This window comes from Diorhabda sublineata, chromosome 1, assembly GCF_026230105.1.
Source record: "Diorhabda sublineata isolate icDioSubl1.1 chromosome 1, icDioSubl1.1, whole genome shotgun sequence".
Lineage (NCBI taxonomy): Eukaryota > Metazoa > Arthropoda > Insecta > Coleoptera > Chrysomelidae > Diorhabda > Diorhabda sublineata.
Genome location: NC_079474.1, coordinates 38,727,875 through 38,753,980, shown reverse-complemented (window position 1 = coordinate 38,753,980; position 26,106 = coordinate 38,727,875). Strand labels below are relative to the sequence as shown.

Genomic DNA, 26,106 nt, shown 5'->3' with positions numbered 1-26,106 from the left:
CCGAGGAATCCTTACGTATGAAATTTCGACAACACATTGTATGCAATTCTTCTCGCCTACGATTGTTCCAGTGTTTCTATGGCTCACTGTATAGCTTGTCTTTCTGAATGAACTAGTGCCTGAAGAGAAGTTTCAGCTGCTCTCAAAACACTTTATCGCTCTGCTTGCTGTTGTCTTCTCAGCTCTGAGTAAACAGAAGACGTATTTTTGTATAGATCAAATTTCCGCATTTTTAAAGAAAAACAAAGTAAGAATTAAAATCGAAGAGTAATATCTAAAACAAATAATAGCTTCTAATCAAAAAAATTACACCTAACCTCAAAAATTCAATTAGTTTCATACTGCATATATAATGTCAAGAAAAAATAATAATAAATATGAAAAAATTCCAATCAGCTGAAATTATAGTCGTTTGGATTGGATATTGACAGTGGATCGGTATTACAGTACTTAGGGTTGGAGTTTCATTACTGGACTGCTAGATAGCGTCGTAGAAGCTAGATTTTGAGATTTTTTCACAATTAATTTGTTCATCTTATATGAAAATAATTTTTTTTCCATAACAAACTTACATACATATTTATAATATTATTAAGGATGTACTAGTGACATATTTGGGTGGAGTAGAGTGTGGAGAAATACGTTTTCAAACTTTTGATGGATAAATAAGAGAGGTCCCCTTTTATGATAACTATAGTTACTCATTAAATTTTCAAAATCATCTTATTATTAAAAAATACGGAATCGCCTGAAGCGGTTCTGCGAAACAGCGTTTTTAATCCTAGCGTATGAATGAATGAAACTGGCGTTACTGAGGGCACATTTGAACTCCCTAAGGAATCAATGAATTATGCACTAGGGGAAATTAAAATCCAATACTGGTTTCTAATGATTGGACCGCAGTATTTAACCGTAAGTAAATTGGAAGTTATCTAATGCATTGAAAAACATCGAATACCATAGTTTTATTTGCTCTGTAATTTTCACGTCTTAGATTAAATTGAGAATGTTTTCTGAGTTACTTTGTGGAATGTAGAAATTCAATTCCGTTAGATTAGAGAGCTTTGGTTCACAATAAAATGAATCGACCATTTGTTGATTGCTCTAGAAATTTTTTTTTAATTACATGATGTTAGTGACTGACTAATTATATGAAAAAATAACATCTCTTGAAAAACCACACTTTATGCGAAATGCAATGAAACACTAAAATTTTAACGTGATTATTGGTACAATTGGTATATATGAATGATGTTAAATAATAGATTTTGATGATGACAAAGTATATTGTGACCTTACAACAAACAAACAATGGTTGAGCGAAAATATATTCAAAATATGAGTAAAACACTGATATTTAATAGATAGGAGTAACATCATTAGAGTCTAATAAATGTGATCAATTTGGTCTACTAGATATTTTATGAAGGAAAATGTTCGTTTATTAAATTTGACTCCAAATCAGAAGAACGACGATTAATAGAAAAGAATAACAGAATTACGAAGAGAAAGAGAAGAAAACAATAAGATGAACAGAATATGCATATTTCAATGATAGTTTAATGTCAAGCGTAACGTTTAGTGAGGAGTGGAAAACAATTAAATCCAATCCTTAACTAACATGGAGAACAAAGAGTAGTACAGCAGAAAAGTCAAAAATTCACTAGTCACAAGATTAGAATATGGTGCAGAAGATGAAAAACGATATAAAATGATATAAATATATTCTCACAGCTTTTGAACATAATTTCTCATTTTTTGTTTTAGAAATGTATATTTACATCGAATATCGAGTCTGTTCACATTCATGGCAGTGTGATGCGACTCAATTTGAGAGAATCTTCAAACTACAAAAGAGAGAGCTGTTAGATATTTACTCGGACTAAACAGAAGGGTTACTGCCGGGATTATATTCTCCCTCCTCTATAATGTGGACTCTAGTCTAAACATACATCATTTCACTGCAACAATTTTTTGATATTTTCCTAAGGCTTTCGATTGTGTGGATCATAATATGTTAATCAACAAATTGCTGCACTACGGTTTCAAAGGAACAACTCTCGCATGGTTCAAGCCATTTCTTACAAGCAGAAGTCAGCTTGTAAGGGTTAATACGACGATGTCTTCTTGCAAGCCAATAGAATGTAGAGTGCCCCAAGGCTTAGTACTAGGCCCTATTTTCTTTCTTCTGTTCATAAATGACATCGCTTATCTAGACCTCAGTAGTAAAATATCTGTATTTGCAGACGACACTAGTTTCTCCTGGAACAACCCTGATCTCACGGCATGGCACCATAACTAGTGACCTAATCACATTTAAATCATGGTGCGATCCTAATCTTCTCTATCTCAACGTTTTATCATATAAAAATACATTGCAGCCTATTTTATTAAATAACACCACCATTGACGTCGTTGAATCTGTAAAATTCTCTGGGTATGTTGTGGACAATTCCTTGGAATAGGAATTACATAATTACGTAATTAAGTTTCTCCTGCTTTGCGCTGAGATCAGTTTCCAAAGAACTGAACCTATCCACCTCCTTAACAGTCTATTATGCCCTCATTGAATCGCATCTTCGATATGACCTTCCCTTTTGGGGTACGTGTGGTGCGACTCAATATTTATTAATTATTTTTATGTTTGTTTTTTAGTTGTTACAATTGTAGCTTGTGAACATTTTTTGACAATAAAACATTTCTCTCTCTCTCTCTTTGTTAGAGGCACAATAGGTGCCTCTAGAAGTGTAATCTGAGTCGGCCAATACTAAATCAGTCAAATCAAATTTTAGTTTCTTGAAAATTTTTGTCGTTTTTGTCCAGAAATGTTTACGTAGTGAGATTATGTTACGTACAACACCTGCTATGATACTAATTGATATACTGTTCCACAGAGGTGACCAACAATTTTCATACACATCTGTAATTATTTCATGGAATTTGACAGAATACATTATCATATATTTTGTCAAAGAACAGAGTCACCCGCGTTTATCGCACGGTGATCGAGGCTTGTCGCCACGCGCTACAACGTTGAGTGAGCGCTTAATTATCAATCTTGATAAGTGCCAAACGCCAGATCTGTACCAATATTCAAGTATACCAATTTATAGCGTAAGGTTCGAAGAACCAGATCGATTTTTCAATTTTAAAAAATGTTCTGTTGGCTAAAAGTTATTAACATCGAAATTTAGTGAAATCTGTTTATTTTTGACTTTCAAAAATTTTAAATTTTCAAATATGCATTATATGGAAAAATGACAGCAGAACTTATCTTCTTAAAATGGGCCATATTTGCATAGAAAAATTGTCCGAACCGGAAAAAACATTTGTTCATACAATTGCGATCACCTCCGAACAGGTTGCTTTATTGAATGGATACGTTGAATTTTGATGTTTAATTAGTGATTCTTGCGAAAGATTCAAATTTCAAAATTTCTTTTATACAATCCATTCATGTCAAACTATGAAATGTGTTTAGTTGCTTGTTTTTAAATGTCAGAGAAAATAATTTTTATTTCCGCAATTGTCGTCATTAAAACGTAATATAAACTAAGTTTTTAACTACCGACACCTATAAAAACATTTAATGAAAATCTGTAGGTTTTTATTCTAGATTAAAAGCGTGGCAGATTCTTTGATCCTGTATAAAACCAAAAGACTAATATACCTTCGCGTTCCACTAATTAAATATCCAACAAACGCCCCTGTCTCGTTTTTCATATAGATTATCCTCTTATATAATCATTATAACTTTCAAACTTCGTCGTTTAATGAATTCTGATACTTTAATTTGTTCCAGAAATACGAATATAATAAGAGATATTGCCAATGTTGAATTTATTCAAAAAAAAATTATTGAGGCTTTGTGAAAATTCTAATAACTTGAAAGTATCATTTTTCAATAGGGGAAGTCTCATTCCCTTAAAAACCGAAAGTAGTATCCTGGTGGCTGAATATAATTATTTTGTTACTGAACATACTGTTTACTGCTACCACTACACCAACACTGATATCTGACGTACATTTTGATAACCAAGTCGTCTCCAGAGACCGAAGGTAAAACATACCTACCCTAATTTGGTTATCAAAACGCCCATCAGTAATTTTTAGTGTTGATGTAGTAGAGTAGTACAGTATGCTCAGTATGAATGTTGCCAAGGGTTCCAGAATTTCAAATTTAATTGTTTTAGTAGTAAATTTCTATTAGGCTCATCTTGTAAACGCGGTCTAGTATAACGGAAACGTGATATAGGCACGTTAATGGCTTGTATCCATTAAACCGGGTTGTCGCCAATACCTCCCGTATTGTTCACAGTGTATACGTGCATTATATGTTTCGCGCGAAAAATGGATTAGGCTGCACACGGTGTCATTGTCTCGCACAAACTGACGGCTCACGCTATTTTCGCCTGGAACCCGAAACTATTCGTCCAGTCCGTCCAGTCGACCGAAGACATTTTCACGAAACAGTTTCGCGCAGTGACAACCCGGCTTTATATTTGACAAATTAATGAAAATCCTCTAAAGTTGCTTTACATTTGAATATAAAGTATAACATGGTAATTTCCTCTACCCAAAATTTAGTAATGGTGAAGTTTGGAATCGTATTGCCCTCCAGTTCTTCCGTGACTTGTGGAACTCTCATATATTGGTTTGAAACCGAAAATATCATATTTAAAAAATCCTTCATGCACTTTTCTTGAATATTTGGTTATGTTCTCAAAATGCATCTCCTAATTCATCTTTCCATTATTTTTTATTCAACTGGTCGTTTTTGTTATCTTTTGTCTCAATATTAATTTCTTCCACTTTGTGATTTTCTCTATTTTCCTATGAGAAATTTTTCTACAGGAAATTACTCGAACAATTGTTTTTAGAAAAGGAACTTATAGAACGAAAACAAATAGAAGCTCCGATGATTGGAATTTCCTTTTTATTCATTTATATGAGAGTTTTTAAAAGGTTTTATACGTGCTGTACTAATTGTTAGCAGCTTTTATTAAAGCCAATATTCATACCAAGATCAGTTTATATAACATCAACAACAACAGAGAATAATTGCAATACAACAGATTGAGTGAAATGTTGAATTTTCGACTGTCCCTATTAATAATAGTAATTCGGACAATAAATCTATCAAAATTTGCGAGCGATATATTTCAAAAACCTGCTCATTTAGCGTGACGACTGATCTAATTGTTAATGCCTACATTGTATTAATTTTGGACACGTTTTATATGTTATGTAACCATGTGTAGTGATATTATTAGACTTATCACTATGTTCACTTTAAATTATATATTTATTTATAATTACAGATTTATTGGGGACCATTGCATCAACGAAAAATTAGGGCAATAATTTGCAGGGAGTCACTAACAGAATCCAGACTAATCGCATTTGACCTACGATAATTTGGGATAAGATATATAAACCTACTGCAGCTTTGACGTCGCCGAGCGTAAAGTGGAGAGAACAAGACTTTCATATTCATCGTTACTACACTAAGAGAAGAAATTATGTGAGTACTCCAAAGTTCTCGAGGAGTTTCATAGTCGCTAATTCGGTACAACTTCCCTTAATATTCCGATCAATTTGTGAAATAATATAAATAATTTTTTCATTTTCAGAATTAATACTGTTTTTTTATCTTTATCAACTGACATTAATTTCAGGATATTCATCCTAAGAATATTTTCATGAAAAGAAATTCATCATATTTTGTCAATAGATTGCGATATAATGAATTTGGAATGTTATATATTTCATTTATTTTCACTACCAAGAACATTGAGATTTTACGATAAATTGTTTTACCAGTAGCATATTTCGTCTTATGATATGGTTACAAACTTTCACAAAGTAGGCCTTGAAACCGATCCTGTCCGATTATAAATCCAAAATTTGGAGAATACCCCGAATCTCTTGATGTTTGTCGACGTCTTTGATATTTCCTTTGACGCTCATATTTTTTAGAACTAATTTCCAGGAAAACCTTTTTTTAATTTGTTATCTTTGTTTATTTTCTAGAATTTCTGAGAAATTCATATGAACGAGTTAGTTTATAATTAAAAGTCATGGAGAACGGAACGAAATAGAAAAGAAACCAAAGAATTTAAGTTAATTACACATAAGTTGGTTAAGTATTAGTGATAAGCTGATTATTATTATTATATTAAGTGAGTGAGAGACAGTGTACATAAACTCACCCCATTGATAGAAATAATATATATAGAAACACATTACAATTTATTTTTGATTTGTCATCATGTCAAAATTTTTTCGAAATCAACTTTATTATGGTCAAATTTAGAACATTTTGAAATATAATAAATATTTATCAATCAAAAAGCTCTGTTCATATGTTCACTCAGATCAACGTGTTTTCATCAACAATTCTAATATACCAATTCAAAAATTAATTATAAAAAAACAACTCAAATGTTCAATGTTACATTCTACATAATTATTATGAACAATATTGTTTCCATGGAAGTGCTATGAAAAATTTAAATTTAAATCAATATTTAGTATTTCTTATTTTTAATTCATTTAAACGGCTCATCAACGGTAGAGTGAATTCAAACACAATGTTTCTTACTTAATTAGTTAACTTATGTATGAACTAACACTAAGTATTAGTTTCCTCAAATACACCTCTTGTCTATCCCTATGTGTTCGGGATAATATCAGATTATTTACTGACTTCTTCGCCCATAAACTAGCCAATATTTATACCAAAAAGAAATTCTCGAATAATTCTAGAAAGTAAACGAACAAACAAATAAATAGGAACGCCTTTGTAGAACTTGATTCTCAAAAGCAATACAAACAAATCGCTGCTGTATATAAAAAAACCATATCAAAGACCTCCACCTCACTTCCATGAAATCTGCACTTGGCGCATCCACCAAATTTTCTTCTTCTTCTCTCGCATCATGAAACAATTCTCCTCTACTCTGCTCTGCATTATGTTCTGTAGCAGTAGGTATTTGTCGTTGCATATAATGTGTGCTATGTAAGTCCAGGGCATCTTTAGGATGCGTCTATAGAGCCACATCTCAAATGCCTCAAGTTTTTTGATCATTTGAGCTTTCAAGGTCATGTTTCCACTCCGTACAGCAGTATTCACCACACATAACATTCTATGAATACTATTCTGACGTGGAGGTTTAAATTTCTAATTACAAACATTGAGGAACACTTGACTAATGCTTTTCGAGCCATTTCAATTCTGATCTTTATTTCTTCATATGAATCCATTTGAGCGTAACCTAACCAAATTTTATATTCTATTAAAATAATCAAACAGGACCGTTTTCACGGTGCATGTTTTGGACGATATAATAAATTCGATGGTGATACCTTTTATCATTCTGCCAATGTCTAATATTGTGAAAGAAAAACCCAAAAATTCCAGAGAAGAATCTCTTGCTATTCTATACCATTACATAAAATATATATCTGAAACAGTAAAACGAGGTATTTAAATCTGTTTTTGTGATGATGAGCTAAATCCGTAGGCTCTCTATCCAGACAAGTTAAAACTCCTGTAATTTGGCTTAACTCCAGCTATCAAGTCCAGCAGTTTGTATTCCTTGATTCCTTGTATTCCACTTTTAAAAAGTTTCTGTTTCAAATGTCACTTTCAATGCTGCAACATCTCAATAGTATGTGTCTTGAACTATATACTTCCCCGCACGTGAGAATGTCCTATCTTATAACTACTATTGAAGAAAAAAGATGATTCCCTTGGAGTAGTTAACACTAGTATCATCATAGTGCTGCTACAGCGTAAATATTGATAGATATGACAATCTATCCTAACGTCATGTGAAACAATTAAGTAGGACATTAAGTAGACATTTCCAACAGTGAGAAGTTACAAAAAAGTCAAGAGTTGTCCATGAATTTATACATCAAATTTGACAATCCGCAATATACTTCTTCTAGTAATTTAGATGTTGTAATTTCATTTAGCAAACAAATGGATATGATATTGGTGCTAGGTTTTTGTGAAGGAAACTGTGGAAAAAGTGTGGAAAAACATCGGAAGAGGTTTCCTCATAAAGAACATGTTCTAAGGAAACAGGAAAATTTTATAATGATAATCGAGAAAGTCCTGTTCAAATAAGTGTGAGAGATGAGAACTTATTTTAGATACCATTGACGATCAAAGGTGTATTAGCACTAGAACTATTACTTAAACTACACAGAATTTGCTTCATCCATATCATGCCCAAAAAGCGGAAGAGCTATTACCTCAAAACTCGATTCAAAGAGTGAGTCGGGATATTTAATTTCATAAAAATTCTTTTCAGTGGGTAGAGTAAGGGTATTAAAAATATATATAACTATCCTGAGTAATCGGATAAAAGCCATCATAGAATAATTTCTGGATATTTCCAACGTGAGATTAATTTTTAAGTTTGGGTCGCCCTCATCTTTCAGTATTTTTTTGAACCAGTTATTTCTTCCAACCTACGAACTGGCGAATATTTTTGAAGATGCCTGAAAATACTCAATTTATTTGACGATTGTCATTACGATTGAAATTGAAACATTGATTCATGCATGATGAAGCATCACATCAATTCAATGTCCATGTAAGAGACTTCAAACCGCCAATATCCAAAAAAGAAGATTGGACGTGGAAACAATTGTATTCAAGATTGACCTTCCCGCACACCAGGACTCAATGAATGTGATTACTTTCCCTGGGGGGTTTTGAAGGAGTCTGGTTATTCTTCTCCATTTGATTCCCGCAAAAAATTGTGAAATCTCAAATTACGGACAAATATAATGTGATAAAAAATTATCATTAGTTACCAGCAATGAGATTTACAGAAGTAGTTAAAGTTTTAGGATTCAATTATTCATTACATGGAAATAAATTTTTACAATTCAATTGTGAAATTTTGAGGTTAGGTCACCCGTAATTCACCCCTAGAATGGTTCGATCGCCTCTTACTTATTACGACTTTGTATCCTTAACAGTTTCATAAAGTATAAATTATTTATATTTTCAAGTGAAAGAAATAGAATCGTCATCTTTTTGGTTCTACTATACGCATCTGCTCTGCATCTGTTCTCATGCGAGATACCCTGTATAATTTTGATAAACGTTTGTTTGAAGTGGAAATGTACATCTAAGCTTTCTCCATTTCTCTAACTCTGTAACAAAATGATATAAGAAGAAAGCGTGACATTTTATGTACTACAAATAATTTTATTGATTTAAAATAATCCAACCAATAAACAATATACGAAATTTATTCAAATAGAAACTAGCAAACTTCTGGATTATACGATCTCTAAAAGTATCTTTCGCGGCAAAAATATGAGCCACTTTTCACCAAAATAAAACAGTGGACAAGCCCAATTTATGTGATTATTCAATAAGAAATTTGTCATGGCCAAAATAGAGGTAGTCTTTGAATTAGTGATATCACCGAGAATCACATTACATTTCTTTGATGATCGCGTCAATGGCGCTACATATCTCGATTTGATTGAGAATCATTTGCCACTATGACTGACACACATTATTACGATCATTTGAAAAATTTTCTTGGAAGGTTGATAGGCTGAAGAGAACCGACTGCAGTATCATTAGGATTATCAAAAATTGATTGTTCCATAAATACATAATTGCGTGTACGAAGAGCCTCCTGAAACAACAGCAAATGTTACGAAAGATAGAGAAGGGAAGATATTGCACATATTTCTATTTCCTTTGTCCTTGGCTACAGAATAATAATAATAAATTTAAAGCAAAGCACTTCCAATTGTCATCATCAGGTGTTACAATGATTTGTTTTTAGTTAGTTCTGACCAAAAAATATTGAACTTACTGTGTAAATAAAAAAACCAAACTCATTAATATTTTTGTTAGAGCCGATTAATTTAATAGGATTATTCTGAAAATTTCTAGAACTCGAGAATATAACAAAGTCAAAGTAATCTGATGAAAATTTTGTGATAATTTGACAGAATGAAATTGTATTATATTCATAAATGCTTCATATTTGATTTGAATTTATATAAAATTTTAATTATTGTTTTTTGCAGTGTACGTTAGGGCGTATAAGGAGAGGTTTATTGCGTCATTACAATGGTTACATGCACCCTCCAGAGTTGATGAGAGGTGGCAATGGGCTGGGTCTGCACTGCCGGACTTTTACTGACCCTTTGTATCCTCATGAGTAAGTATCTTGTCATTTCAGTGACTGCTCCAATTATATAAACATGACATTTTAACGGAGGTGAGATATTAATCCCCAATGTTTTGAACATTGGAAGTACGTATAGGGAACAGTTAATAATCGTTTGTGAGCCATTTAAGATAAGGTTTAGTTACTGATACATAAATAATGTATTATAAGTTTTAACATGTGTTTTGGACAGTTTACGTTCAGTACGTAATATACAACGATATCTATTGATCGCGAATATAACATGAAACGTATGTTGGTTAACCATTTATAATAAGGAAGCAGAAATTGTCATATTTCCTATTGTACACTATTTTATTCGTTTTCATTGGTTTTAGAAATTTTATAAATTTATCGATCAGCGAGACTTTGTCTCTTTCCTACTAACTTGAAACTTCCCAATGTCATCCCGTTTTCTTTTTAACCCTTTCAATACAATTTTTTCAATAATTCTTGTAATATTTATAGCACAAAATATTAGTTGCTTATTTATTTTGACAGAAACAACAAATAATTTGATAAGAAAGATTCTTAGTAAAATAATCATTGCAGGGCGCTACTGTGTACATTTGGCAATGGATCTTTGTTCTCTCTTCTTTTTTGAAACCAGCACACGATGTTTTTGGAAAATTTCTTTTGGATGTACTTCCTACAATTTCTTGCATTAGGTAATCCTTACAAATAAACTTTTAGAAATTAATTTGAACACAGCATCTATTTATAAAGATTTCCCTATTATATTACAATTGTTTTATTTTCTTGTGGAATATTATATTTCCATACAAAATTCTCAATTTTTTTAGTTCAGCCGAACGCAAGTTTTAAATTACTATTCTAAACAAAGATTTATCCATCCTAAAACTAAAATTTTTGAAATATACGTTATTCAATACTGATGGGACATAATATCATAATAATCAACATTATTGGACATATAAGTCCTATTTTGGAAATAACAACTAACTAACCCATAAAAACTATTGCTCCATACTAAATAAGTGAAATGAAATTATAAATACCTTATTGGGCAATTCCAAGCACAGCATATATAAAAACATTGTTAGTAATGATCGTAACACGTGTCTACTTTTTGCTAGCAACATCTAGACAGCAAACAACAACAAAATAGACAGTAATTATTAATTCCCTGAGACAACACGTCAGTAATAAAGATTTAGATTGGGAAGTCCATATAAAAACAGTCGAAGACATAGAAAATATTGCTAAGGGTTGCGAAAAACGACTTGATAACCACAAAACAATGAAATATTGGAAGTTCTACATAACAAAAGTTTTAAACGTACCGAAACTTTTGAACTTGTGTAGAAAGTGATGATGAAAGCATCAATTTCTTAGGTGTACCATTGGTAATAATTAGGACAGTTCATATTCAGTAGATTAGGTGAAATGTAAAATGTCGGCATTTGACATTCATAAGTAAAAATTGCAGTAACAATTCATAAATTGAAACTATAACTAGCCCTTAAGAGCTGTATTAACCACAAATTGTAACTTTTTTGGTGGCTGTTTACATTTAAACACCATTCGAATGCATCTTAGAATACAATTTTAATCCAGCTTTAATACATATTTTTTCATTTCATTTCATTCAATATACGAATTTTTTGGTTCACTAAATCTTGGATTGATTTAATTTTGAAATTTGTAGCCCAGTGTGTGCGGACTTTATCTTGAACGTAGTTGTGGGTTTCGTACTTTAAGGCTTACACTCCAAAAATATCTCGAGAAAATTGAGACTCACAACAAGATATTGAATGTATGATAACGATAATGTACTCGAACGAAAAAGTCAAACTAATGTATAGCATATTCAATATAAAAAATAGCAAAACATACTACTTTATAAACTCATAGCGTGGATTAACTCTAAGTTTTGAACTGAAAACGCCTTTAATTTTCATAAACCAAACTATATATTCTTGGAAAACTTGACGTACAAATATTGGAGGTTTGAAACAGTGGTTAACCATAGTCAATAAAAAAATTGCTTGTATATGAAATTATAAGTTTCTATTCATATAATGCAACTTGTATTAGAAATGATCCTGAGAAGTAGTGGCATCCGAACGCAGGGGGTGATTTAAAACAGAAAGAAAACAGAGAAAAAGAAGACGAATACAGTAACAAACGAAGTAGGTGAGAAAGAGACTATTAAAATCAAAAGATATTTCAACAGCCGCAGACAGTTATATTATCAACGGTGCAGTATGGCAGTGAGTGTTGGATCATGAATAAAAAAGAAGAAATCAAAATAAACATATGGGAGAAAAGGTAATAAAGAGGATTTTCGGAGGAGTGCGAGAGTAAAAGAAGTGGAGAAGAAGAACGAACGCAGAGATCAAAGTACTGTATGGTCAAAGTGAGATGGGATATGTCGGATGGGATGGGACATTTAGCCAGAATGGACGAAGACAGTTGGTTGAAAGGATCTTGGTTAAGGGGAGAAGGAACGAAAAGAAAAAGAGGGCGTCTACGGAGAAAATGGAAAGAATCATGTAGAGAAGATTTAGTAAGAAAAGGAAAAAAGAACTGTCGTGAAGCAGCCATGAACAAAAATAGATAAAGGAAAGCAGTAAAGCAATTCCAAGCCTTTGGCCTATGAGGCCTGTGGAATTGATTATATGATGCAACTATCAATAATAAAGGATTAAATCTTATCAGACCACGATAACCAACATAATGCATTATTTTAATCCGTACGGATACTAATTTAAATTGTACTGGCAGTTGTTAGATCTGCAAATCAGAATGTGATAATACTATGCTTTGTATGAAGCACAAGTTATGGTTATTCATGTATTATCGACAAATTAAATCTGTTATACGGTGAGCTTGTGAAATATGAAAACATTTGAATCTACTCCAAATTGTTTCAATGAAGCGACGAATTGAAAACCATTTGGACTGTTTTCAATTCAAGTTTGCTCACAACTCTAATTAGAATAGCATTTAATTAATGTGTGTAACAACAAAAAAAATCCTCCATTAAAAGGTTAATTATCCAATATATAAAACCTATATTCCTTATAGGTGGATTGATCCTGGAATTCATTTTTGATAACTAGAAACAAAAAAACTTGATAAATAGGCTTTCCTAGAAATACTGTGAATATATCGCCTGCCATTAAAAAATTATATGCAACTAAACATCAAACGGGTTATGCCATTTATAAAAAAATGTGAAAGACATTGGACAGGGTCGGCCCAAGGGAGGAATTAATACTACACAAATTAAAGAAATTTGACAAAGCCAGAAATGCAGATATCGACAGGTTATACAAAATAAAGCTTGATTTGTTATATCACGCTAAATCGCCAACCCAACATTTGTTTTCGATGTAGATTTTATAAACAGCACAAGCTTTTCGCTCGAACTCATTGATTTTCTGAAAATAATTTTCAATTGAATCTTCCCTCGTCGACTCGGGTATACTCTTTTAGTACGAAATATAAAAATAATGTTATTGGAAAACGGTAAGTACCATTTGTTTTTTCGCATTCTTTTTTGACGTCCAAACTATAGTGCATTGACCAATTCTTTGACCGTTACTGTATGCACTGTAGACAAAATGAATTAGGTGTTTCTAAATATTCCAGACATTAAATAAACTCAACTTTTTTTTTCATTTATGGTTCACAAAAATTATTAAACACCACAATTACATTTATTTCTAAGAACATGGTGTATACAGTACTTTCAAGCGGTAGAACATTCCCAAATAGAGATCCTGGAAGTTCACAGATTACTTAAATTACTTTCATTTTACTATTAGTGTTGTTTTGGCAGTATTCAATAAGATCGATTCTAGAATAATTTCTGCTCAGTTTGCTTTAGTGATTATTGTGTTGACCATAACTTTACTCGCCCGATATATATTCGAATATGCTTAAAAATAAATATTTTTCCAGCAACCGAATATCCAGCTCCCCAAAGTGCTCAGCACGGTGCCCCTCAGGCCGGTATTCCGCAAAGTACACCAAGTCCGTTTCCAACAGGCGGAGTTGGTGGAGTGCGAAGAACATTATCCGGATGGAGGGAATGGAGGAGAGCAGATCCTACATTAATCAACAGTCTTTGGAGAAGCAAAATGGGCAATGGTATCAGAAAGCAGCTAGGTAAATAATATATTATCATTTGTTTGTTTGTTTCCGTATTTTTGTAGAATATAGTGAGGAAAATTGAGAATAAAAAAAAAATTCAGATTTCTGAAATATTGTGACGGGATAGAGATCGAATATGTAATTAAATTCGTATTAAGAACAAACAACAATTCTTTCGGATTTTTTATCAATAATGACATACAAGACACAATAGGTCTTGTAAAATGTTATTATGATAATTAAATATTTGGGAAAGTTTAGTAATAAATTATTTTATATATGGTGAAAAAGTATAAAAAAGGAAGCATCTATTTTAAGATATATTATCACAAGAAGGAAAGACATAAGGCTGACTGCGGTTATTATAGGGGCATTACTTTACTGAATGCTGTGTATAAAGTGCTAGCAAGAATCATACGAAACAGATTTTAAAAAGAAAGATCAACTAGCGATCAAAATTTTTGTGTTAAAAACAATACAGAATGATAACTATGAGCAGGAACTGAATTTGAAGCTATTATTTATTGATTTCAAACGGGCATATGATTCAATATTAAGAAAACATTTGTATCAAGCTCTAGTAAAACTCGGAATACGAATACAGAAATTAATACGATTGCCGAAAACGATACTAAACAAAACTGAAAACAAAGTAACCATAGAAGGAAGCTTATCCGAAAAATTTGAAACAAAAGGAGGCTCAAAACAAAACAGGGACATGCAGATGACGTAGTGTTCATAACCAAAACACAACAGGAACTACAGAAAATGTTTTCACCATTTGAAAAGACCGTAAAAAGATAAGGCTTACGTGTCCATGAACATAAAGACAAGTATATTGAAATGAGTAACGACTTTTTAAGTGACAACCCATCAAAAATCACAACAGAGCAAAGAAAAGAGTTCCGATTCGATGAAGTAAGAGAGTTTGAATACCTTGGAGTGGCGGTAACCTATCAAAGTTAAAAAATATTTCAAGGGTAGCGAAGATAAGAATTCACAGGGTAGCCATACAACCTAGAGGAAAACAGGTTAAATGCATGGGACAGTTGATGGGGAGTTTTAAGAAAAATTTAGGAGGGATACGAGATTAACAAGATAAATTGAGAAGAAGAACGAATATAGATATTAAGAGGTTATATGGTCAGGCCAAAAGGCCAAATGACTGCGTTGGTTGGGGGTTATAGCTAGAAGAAAACAGGTCAAGTGGAGAAGGTGCAAAAAGAAGAAGAGGACGTCCAAATAGAAAATGGATAGATGCTAGATACAGCCGTGAACAAAAGGAGCAGAGACATTGCAAGCACTGGGCCTATAAGGCCTACTCTGCTGTATTATATGTATTATCACAAAACTGGAAGCTTCGTCTCATGTTGCATAATAAAGTGCATTTCTACAGTAAAGTATTTATATAATTTCATCACATGGGGGAATAAAATTATATTATCTACATACTTTCTAATGGAGAATGAACTTGTGGGGTGGAACAAATATAACAAAATCCAAAATATAATTCATTGTACAGAAGGTATTGAAGAGCCAATAGGTGTTCCAAAGATTTGTTAGATACCAGTTAATTTTGAAGTCTTGAATATTAATGTTTTTTTTCCAATACATTATTATTATTATTATATGTTTTTCCTTTGCGTTTCTCTTAAAAATAATATACTAGAATGGAGGGAATTTATACACATGGTGTATCTGACTTACTAACTTAATTTATTTATCTGCTCACAATTAACTCATCACTATTCACTAAACTATACACTAAGAGTAATTACTGAACTATCTAATTCTTAACATATTAATTTATTAACACCTATGTTGTATAAACAAAGAAATTTATTTTAAAAAAACTTCTATAAGTGACTATAAATAAGTTATAGTTACTTATCAAAAGCTTTATTTCTTTGACATTTGTACCCAGCGTGTCCATTAAATTTTAGAATCTATTGAAAAAATCTAGAGGACAGGCTTCACGGTGTGTCAACAGCTCTTTGCCATGACGAAAGATGATTTTTCTCGTATTGCTACGGGCGCTGAGGAATGGATTTATCCAAACAGACAAAGGACAACTACTAGAACCCGTTGCAAAGTTTTTTGTGTGCCTAGTGGAACTATGAAGGGGTCAAACTGTAAATGTCGAGGTTTCCAGCATGGGAGTGTATAAGATTTTATCAGAAAAACATCCTGATTTATTAACCAAAATCGATTTCTCGTAGAATACGATATTGCTAAACTACATGCGAAGCGAAATAAGTCGAAGAACTTGGTGTTATTGAACTCCTATCACATCCAGCATTTAGTCCGGATGTTGTACTGTCAGATTACTTTTTATTCATATTCATATCGAAATTCTTGTGTGTGATAAAATTTCAATCACGTGTAGTGCGACAAGGCTTTTTTTATAATTATTTAATAAACGAATTGATTTTTGGAGACTGACATTATTCATGAAGCACCCTATGTATTCTATAAAACCGATAACAAACACTGTATTATTGGAAGCTCAAGCTAAATAGCTCAAGAAAGGTCAGAGTTCGAATCTAGCTACTAATAATAATATAACCTAATTTATCACAAAAAATATCATCCGTTATCGTCCTTCTCTTCTAATATATTATACCTAACACTTTCAAGATTTCTTGCTTCCTGAAATAACTGCGAAAGCATTAGGGATAAAGCCACATTTTCTCGTTTTTAGTTTCTCCCAAACATTTCTCCATCCTATCTAACATTTTTTATCCTACTTTGTGTTTATCAGGTACATTTCGTTTTCCATCAGCCATCAGTTGGTACATACCTAATCCTATCAAAAAAGCTCTTCTGCAAATTGTACTTTCCTCTTTCACCGAATGATGTAAAAGCTGAATATGGAAAGCAATACTTCAACTCGATTTATTTCTACAATTTGTTTTCGTAATCTCAATTCAAATCATCAGAATTCCATAATGAGCAATCAATATGTCGTTTAAGCATAAACTCCCTTTAATTGAAATAAAAGTATGCAGGTCAATTAATAAATTGTTGTTTACTCCCTTTGATATATAGCAAAGTTAATTATTCACTACAATTCCATATCTGCTTCGACGAAAATGAATAATGATAATCTTTAGTGTTATATGTAAATAAACGTAGTGACAAGTTAAAACAGCAAGTCTTGCAACTTGAAACAAGAGCTCCATAAATATCCCGATGGAATCATCTCCACTGTTTCATTTCCATCTAATGTGAAAGAAAATGTCATCAATAATAAATTTCAAAATAAATAACGTTGAAATTGTAAAAATGTGAATCCGAAACAGAAGATTCTGATTAAGAAGAATCAAGAGAAATGGAGACCGTGGAACATTATTCTTAGACAAGACAATGGAAATGAGGGAAAATTTATGACTAGATAAGAATGAAATCATTTGTTAATAAATAAATCAGAGCTTTTCCCGTTAGTTCGTTGGTTATAAATATTAATTAATATTGTTCACTTAAGGAAATACTAATCACAACCGACAAGTGTGGCTCGAGGTTTCGCGGGTGAGTGAATATTTAAAGGGTGTTGGCTTATGAATGAAAATTGGCGAAGAGGATCTATGGGACATCATGCAGATAAAATGAGATCGAACCACCCTCGGGATTAACCCACCTGTGATAATCTATAATAGAGACAAGTAATTTGAATTGCAAATATCTGTGGTATCTTAAAAGAAAATTAAGATTCTATATAAGATTAATTTAGGTATGCAACAAAGCATATTATTTATATTATTTGATATGAACTATATAGGGTATTCAAAATTAACGTTAATAGCTAATATTTCGATTTACTTGCAAACAAAAATATAATAAAAATTTGCTCCATATTATTCAACTCGTGTTCAAATCAAATCAAATTAACTTTTCCAATTAATATTTGCCGTATTTCAACTCAAAATAGGCGTTGAAGTTTACAATAAGGTCCTCATCTGAAAAAACTCTCTCTGCATGTGAAACTGCGATGTTAGTGAATATAAAAAAATTTCTGGGAGTCAGATTTGATTAATACGATGAGAGGTCGACCAATTAGATGTACAATTCGTGAATTTTCCGCTCCAAAGCTCTTCATCAGAACAACTAAAACGGCTATGTTTGAATTCAGCGGTCCTGAATGTTACGGTCTTGAATGACGGTATACAACGTACACATCATCAATGTATGTACGTATGTAGATATTAGGGTATCATATACACTGTGACCCAGAGAATTTATTGTGTTTCCCTTTCTTGCTGCGATATTGGGGAACGCTGTAGCTTCAGCTGATCGGTAAATCCCACTTTTTTAGGTAAATCCAGAACGTGGGATGGCTGTAGCTACCAGACATCTTCGTCTTCTTTATCCCCAGGTGTATGCTCTGGAGTTCCGTAGTATTTCACACTTCGTGAGAATGTGAAGTTTCGACCTTTGTGCAACAAAATCTGCTCGCCGCATTATCTGCTAATTCTAGCATCTTCAGATGTACCGATATGACTCTTGTTTGTTTTTATAAGTTGCTCCCATTTTGGCCGTTGTATTCAGCAGATCTTCTCTGGTTGTAGTTTTTCGGAAAGTATTTGCCTGTTTCAACAACAGTAGTCTGTTCCAACAATTGGTTTTGTTCCTACCTACTTTCTTTTCCAATGCTTTTTAGTTTATTATGTAGCTGACACCACAGGTTGCAGGTTTCATGAAGAGCTTGGCTGCTCCCGCAATGAGTTGGCATTTTATGATATTAGAGCTTTAATGGCTGCTTGGTTATTGGACTCGATGATAATCTTCAATTTGCTATAGTTCTTCTTTAAACATTGTGAAACATTTTTCAGAAAAAAAATGTTATTAAAGTTGTTACCAGCTACATTTTTTATTGCTTTAACTACGCTCAACGATTCTAAATACTTCCGTATAAGTTTCTTTCAACCAAATGTGATTTAAAAACAATAATGATGATAAAACTTGCTTGAGCACTCTATTTTAATGCTTTTGTCCTATATATTCCTACATGCCTCTAGGATTAGTACCACTTACGCACACAATATCTACAATCGAGTCAATCAACTGTACCATTCCATATAAACGTGGCTCAATCGGAAAATTCTTTATGGTTTATGGTTTCACAACGTCCATTCTGTTATCAGGACTATCTTTAGATAACTCTGGTTACTTCATTAGGATGAAACTTATTTTTATGAATAATGCTGAAGACTACATAAACATCAACCTTGCATACTATAGTCCACCTTGTATACTTCATTCTTCTGTAAACTTGATCGAATTATTAATAAATTACATCCCTATAAATTATTCAATCAATCTGATATAAACTGAACTAAGCACTATGGAAATGGTCTGGAGAAAGACATAAAGCTGTGATATGACTGTAGTAGGTCATTCATCAAAAAAATTTACCAAAATACATACTAAACAAAAAACGTAATAAGCTGCTCAAAACTTAAACTGATGAAATGAGAAGAAATAAATTATAGTTGAATAATGCAAATCTATTTCTGAATCTAATTTGAACCTTTGACATATATCATTACTTTTGAAAAGATTCCTAATAATTATTTAGATACTACATGGTTATAATCTGAAGTAGTTTCCACATATTCATCCCTTAGTATGTGATGTGTAAATTTCATAGCAGACCTTATCTTCTATATTTTAAAGTTAACAAATGAGTTTCTCAAGATAGTGAATATCGAAAGCGCACATATTCAAAGTCATCATACTAATACAATGGATCTATAGTAGTTGTAATAATTATTTGTTGGAACAAAAGGAGAATATAAACAGAATCGTATCGGCGTTGTGTTAATGACTTATTCAAGCAAGGTAACATATTAGACCCAAATTCATAGAAGCAAGAATAATGTAGATGAATGATGCTATTGACAATTTCGTGCCACTTACAAATTCATATATCAGTTGTGAACACAGTTGTATATTTTCCGTTTCAAAGATCTATAATGATAAATTTGTTACTCATATCTGGCACCATAGCTTTATCGTTTAACATATTAAAATGCAGGTGATGAGCTGAATGATATTTTATAAATATTTAGAAATTATGAATCAATAGCAATATGAATTAAGTGTCATACATTTCAAGTTATTTTTTTCATTTTACCGATAGAGAGCCTTCCTTTATTTTTCTAATAACTTAGGTTAGTGCTGTACTTTGCCGTTTGTCACGTGATACTGGTCACATTGAAGTAACTTAAGAAGCAAGAGGTGCGTGATTTTTATTAAAGCTATTAGTTGTGGGTTAGTTTTAAATTCCGTAAAGAAAAGAAAGCTGCTGCGGCTCACTAAGAAATATGTGAAGTTTATGGTGCTGATTGCTTAACAGAACGCACATGTCAAAATTGGTATAAAAAATTCCGTTCTGGAGATTTTTTCTTCAAAGATAAGCAACGTTTTGATCGGCCTACTGTTGATGATGACCAAATCGAAGTAACAATTAAAGAGGATCGTCATATAACTATTCGAGAGATTGCGGAGACACTACATGTATCCCACACAATAATTGAAAAACACTTAAAATGTCGTCTGCTAGTAAAAAAGCTTGATATTTGGGTACCTCACGAATTTAAAGAACGAAATAAAATCTTCCTTAAAAATAATCATCACTAGTGATGAAAAATGGGTTCTGTACAGAAACAAAGTTCGAAAACAATCATGGAGCAAACACGATGAACCAGCACAATCCACGTCGAAAGCTGAATAACAACAAAAAAGGTCATGGGGTCAGTTTGGTGGAAATGCAAAGGTGTTCTGTTTTTTGAGCTTCTTCTAAGGCACCAGACGATCAATTCTGATGTTTACTGTGAATGAAACTGGATAAAGCAATCAAAGATAAACGGTCAGAATTGTGAAATCGCAAAGGTTTAGTGTTCGACAATGATAATGCAAAGCCTCACACATTTTTGGCTACTCGTGGAAAACTATTGGAGCTTGGCTGGGAAGTGATGCCACACCCCCCATACAGCTTTGATCTGGCACCATCTGGTTACCATTTATTTCGAAGCTAACAGAATTCTTTTAATGGTCAAATGACGATGACCTGGTTCAGTTTTTTGCTGTTAAAGACCAGAAATTTTATGAGCGCGGAATCATAAAGCTGAGAGGAAGATGCTAGAGAGTCATTGAGCAAAATGGAAAATATATAATTTATCGAAAACTATTCTTTGTTGAAAAAAAAATTGTTTTATTTTATGCTAAAATCGAAATTACTTTGTAGCCAAACAAGATGTTTCGGAAACTTATCATAGTATTAATTAATCTATTTAACACTATTAGTTTCACTTAATGTTTTGAACGACAGAACATTTTTTTGTAGGAAAAACTGGAATCATTCATACTGGAATAGTAATTTTGAATGTTTGTAGTGACTAATTTTGCTTGCTTAATCACTCTTTGCATATGAAAATATATGGTAAAGTTCAAGTCTTTACATAAATTTTGAGATTATGTGAATAATGTGTGAATACCAAAGCTGTAGATATTCTTATTACGTTCAACTTTGCTATTTAACTTTTTTCTAAATCTTTTAGTTTTTCTGGAAATCGTTATAAACCGGTTTTTACTCTTGAAAGCTTATTCCTTTCACTTCTTGACTCAAGATAACACGTAAATTTTCTTTCCCTTAATATTCATTATATTCTTTTCCTTTTTCAACGGGTTCCATCCTACTATTATTTTTTTCACTGTTCATTATTTCAAAAGGCTTCTACCCTGGTCTGTCCAAGTTTCCAATTGTTTCCTTTGAAATGAACTCGAACCGCACTATGCTTCAGAAACGTAGAAAACAATGTCCAATTTTGATTGACCGACTTATTTAGGGGGCTATGAATTACTTGTTTTTCAATTAAGAATTTTGTACCACTTCTAGTGCCATGAATTAAACATTCATTTCCAGTAACAATTTTGGCAATAAAATCGGATCTGTAAGAAGACGATTATTAAAATAGCGTAATTAGTTGCTAATATAAAAATAAATTGATCGTATTTTTTGATTATACGTTGTATTATGAATGGAAAGCCTTATTGAGCTTGGAATCTTTTATCCTCTGGTTATCACCTTTGAGATTTATACTAAAATTCAAACCAAAACCTATTATCCGCTAACGACCAGTCTTTTATCCATTTCTACCCTTATTTCTATCACAATGGCTCCAAACAAATTTGGAGATTTAGAAAGGCAGATATCATTAGTGAATTTTTTTCATCGCTTTATTGTAAGTTGTCAAGAATAGAAACTCCAGACTCTCTGCACTTGTAATTCTTCCAAGACAAATTTCGAAAGCCATTAGTAGATGAGTGAATATTTCTGAAAATGAATGAGTTCTCTCTATTATAGTGAAAATATTATTCTCAAAATGGAAAAGGCGCTGTTACAGTGTAATTGCCTGTAAAAAAATATTTCTCGAATAATACTTGAAACTTTGAAATCGTTCAATTATTATAATGTATTTTGTTATGAAAAAATGTCAGATATTTCCTCAATTTTATCAAAAGTTTTCCACTTTTATCGATTATAATTTTAATTATGTACGTATAAATGTTACAAGAAAGTTTTAAAATTGCAAAGAAACAACCTAGAAGTTTTAAAATTGCATACAATACAATCAAAATATTCAAAATAACTGAAATTCTGCCAATTGCCAAATGTATTAACTTCTAAGTAGATGATTAAAAGCATATTATCGATAAAAAAAATGATACTCCATCATCTTGTTTCCTAGTAAACATTTACTCAAGTAAAAGCTCTTCAAAACCGTCATAATACTCATTTTCGTAATTGCGCTTTTGTTCCGGAACGATAACGAGCAGCTGAGACAACAGAAAATTAAGAGTAATCACTGCTATACATCAACACTAATCTTTTACGTCGAACCTTGATAGGGTAAGCCTTTTTTCATTTCTGTTGAATGAAAAAGATAAATCTGTTGAATATTAGTATTGATTAGCACGTTACACTTTGAATCGAGGAAGAAAATTGAATTAATTGTTTCGGTTGAGGAAAATTTATTACTTTAATCTTGAAAAAAGTGATATACCATTCTTTATAATATTTATCGTGAAGATATATCTGAATTAACATATCATTCAGGTGATGGAGAAAGATAAACAGGCGTTTGAGCTAATGCCACTTGTAATTAACAATAAGATTTGAAAAAAATCTACAGGTTTGAGTAGACGTACGAAGAATGTTCATTGGGTAAAATATGGAGGATGACTGTAGAAGTAAATGTGGCGGTACGGCAGGAATCGAGGAATTGAATTAATCATATGATATATAAGAGGAAACTTGAGCTAAACGATTCGTTTCCATGTATATATTTTATGCAAGATATTTCGTTAAAATATAATCCTACCAAATCCGTACTAGTGGGATTAAGGATAAGAAACAAAAATTTACATTTCGTTTCAATATCATCATGAGATAATGATCAGATAGAGCGTTTGTAAGCTATCAATCAGGCAGTCGAATCACTTAATGTGATACGGACAAATTTCAAGCTGGATGCAAATGACTATTGAATTCCAATCCTATTATCCAGTCAGTGTTGATACATGATAACGTAGGAGTTGAGATTCAAGAAACTAACAACAGCAGATAAAGCAAAAATTAATGAAGCAATAATAAAGCCGATTATGATGTTCCTAACTGAAACAAGATCAGACACGTCAAATAAGAGAGCTTCTAGAGACTATACAGATGAATAATTACCACGAAGACATCTACGGTCAGACTGCGAAGCGAGGCAATTAGAAGAATTAGAAAAATTAGAAGGTAGGTAATGTCAAGATGTGAGTAACAGATAGATGGAGTGAAACAGATACTTGAAGGATGATATAGGCATTGATAAAATTACGAATGTTATGTAATACCATCTTGCAAAAATTGAAGGATGCATAAGAGGACCTGAAGCACTATTTCAGTGACTTTACAACAATAATAATTTCTGGAAATCTTGTATAACAATTGTTATATCCTGAAGCGTTTGATCACTTTTTCTGGAAATTTAAGAACATTATACCAGAGCATGTCACTAATAAAGAGGAAGAATTTCAAATATTTTATATGCATCCTAGACCTATATATTATTTTTTTAATGATCCATTTTCAAACAATGTGCTTGTCTGTTCAATTAAATTCATAAGTATTATAGGAAATGCAGAAGTATACATTATGTTGGCTCTTCTGATTGGGTTAGCTACAGTAGTGATTGGCTGCTGGTTATCAGACAATTGCTGGTCGCCCGAGCCTGAAGGTCAAGTAATAACGGTCGCTTGACCCAAGCTAAAGCCGGCATTGAAGCCGCTAGCCGTTCTTCCAAGAAACGAATCATCCTCTTCAACATCGCCTTCGCCAGAGTCGCCACAGTCTCCGACAACACCAAGGCAATTGAGCCCCGAAAGTAATTGGCCCTTGGTGGAGGTGAGTATTTAGTGTTACGTTTTTCTCAATTGGCTCTTATTCCTATCTATTTTCCTATCTATGTTTTATTTTCAATCATTATTCATATTTCATCTTTTTATCTTTCCTCTCACTAATAAGGTCTGATACTCAGGTTTACTATCTAGCTCTCATCAATTTTGTAGATATATCAAGTTATTTGTGATATTCCCTCTATATTTTATCTATAAACTTCTTCCACAAATTTTCTGGTATCATTTCCATCATTCAAGTAAATATCTGTTTCAAATATCTATTTTTTTTTCTACGAATATACAGACTACCTACACTTTTACTACTCCATGTTTCGTTATCCGCTCAACTTCTATTTTTTTCTGAGCTCAAATTATTCGCTCTTATTTCCATTTGCTCTTGACTGGATGAGATCATTACGCCTCTAATTTCCCATAATTTATGGATCTTATAATATCTGTTCTCTTGTTTTTCCTTTTAATTTTATCTATTTATCAATCACATTCCAAAATTATTTCGATCTCAGATAGTATTTTTGTTTTTTGTGTTATGTTTTCAACCCAGTTTCTTTTGTATAGAGTAAATGGTTGAAATCAAAAGATTACTCAATTCAAACATTTGAAGTAGATAATATTTTCACTTCATACAATATAAACATTGATGTATTCGTTTTCTATCTGAATACCAAACAACAATTTGTTTTCAAATACCTTATGCTTTCCACAGGTATCAGATCGTGATACGTTGGAGCTCTGACATCACGCCATGTGTGATAAGAATGGCGGACTACACATCACTTCAGAAAAAGAAGAATGTGAAGTACATTACAAGAATAATATTTTGGAAAACGGTCATGTTTGCCAAATAATTATCGACGATAAATGTGCCGTTCACGACACCGCATTCTTTGAAGAGACTATTATAAGCTGAGGGGAACCTTTTTTAGAACCATGTGCCATTATATCACGTCAATAAACATAAAAAATGTGAGTTCAGAGATAATGTGAATATAATCGTGAACATTTGTCTGGTGAATATACTTAGTATGTGTATATGTATTTCTTGAAAACATTCTATCAGGTTCCTATGGTACCTCTTTCTTTTCTATGCACAAATTGAACAATAACTAGAGTTGATACATAAATAAATGAGAAAATAAGATTTTTTTCACAATGAACTTCTCTACAGTTTGTTTTATTAGAATCTGCATTAGTAAGAGTTACAACACTATCACAATATGGACTTTTTCTATAAGAACTTCAGTTGAAATGGATATATTCAAATAAATTTGTTCAATTGAACTGGTTTTTTCAAAAATCTAACACA

The 26,106-nt window shown here is 32.2% G+C and overlaps 1 protein-coding gene across 1 annotated transcript; it reads left to right on the top strand.

The window, feature by feature from the left end:
* The first annotated feature begins 13,696 nt into the window (after nt 1-13,696).
* On the top strand, nt 13,697-24,645 carry LOC130443605 (uncharacterized). The gene is made up of 3 exons (XM_056778408.1): nt 13,697-13,712; nt 14,148-14,354; nt 24,521-24,645. The coding sequence occupies exons 1-3, from the start codon at nt 13,697-13,699 to the stop codon at nt 24,643-24,645; spliced, it is 348 nt and encodes a 115-aa protein (XP_056634386.1).
* The last annotated feature ends 1,461 nt before the right edge of the window (nt 24,646-26,106 follow it).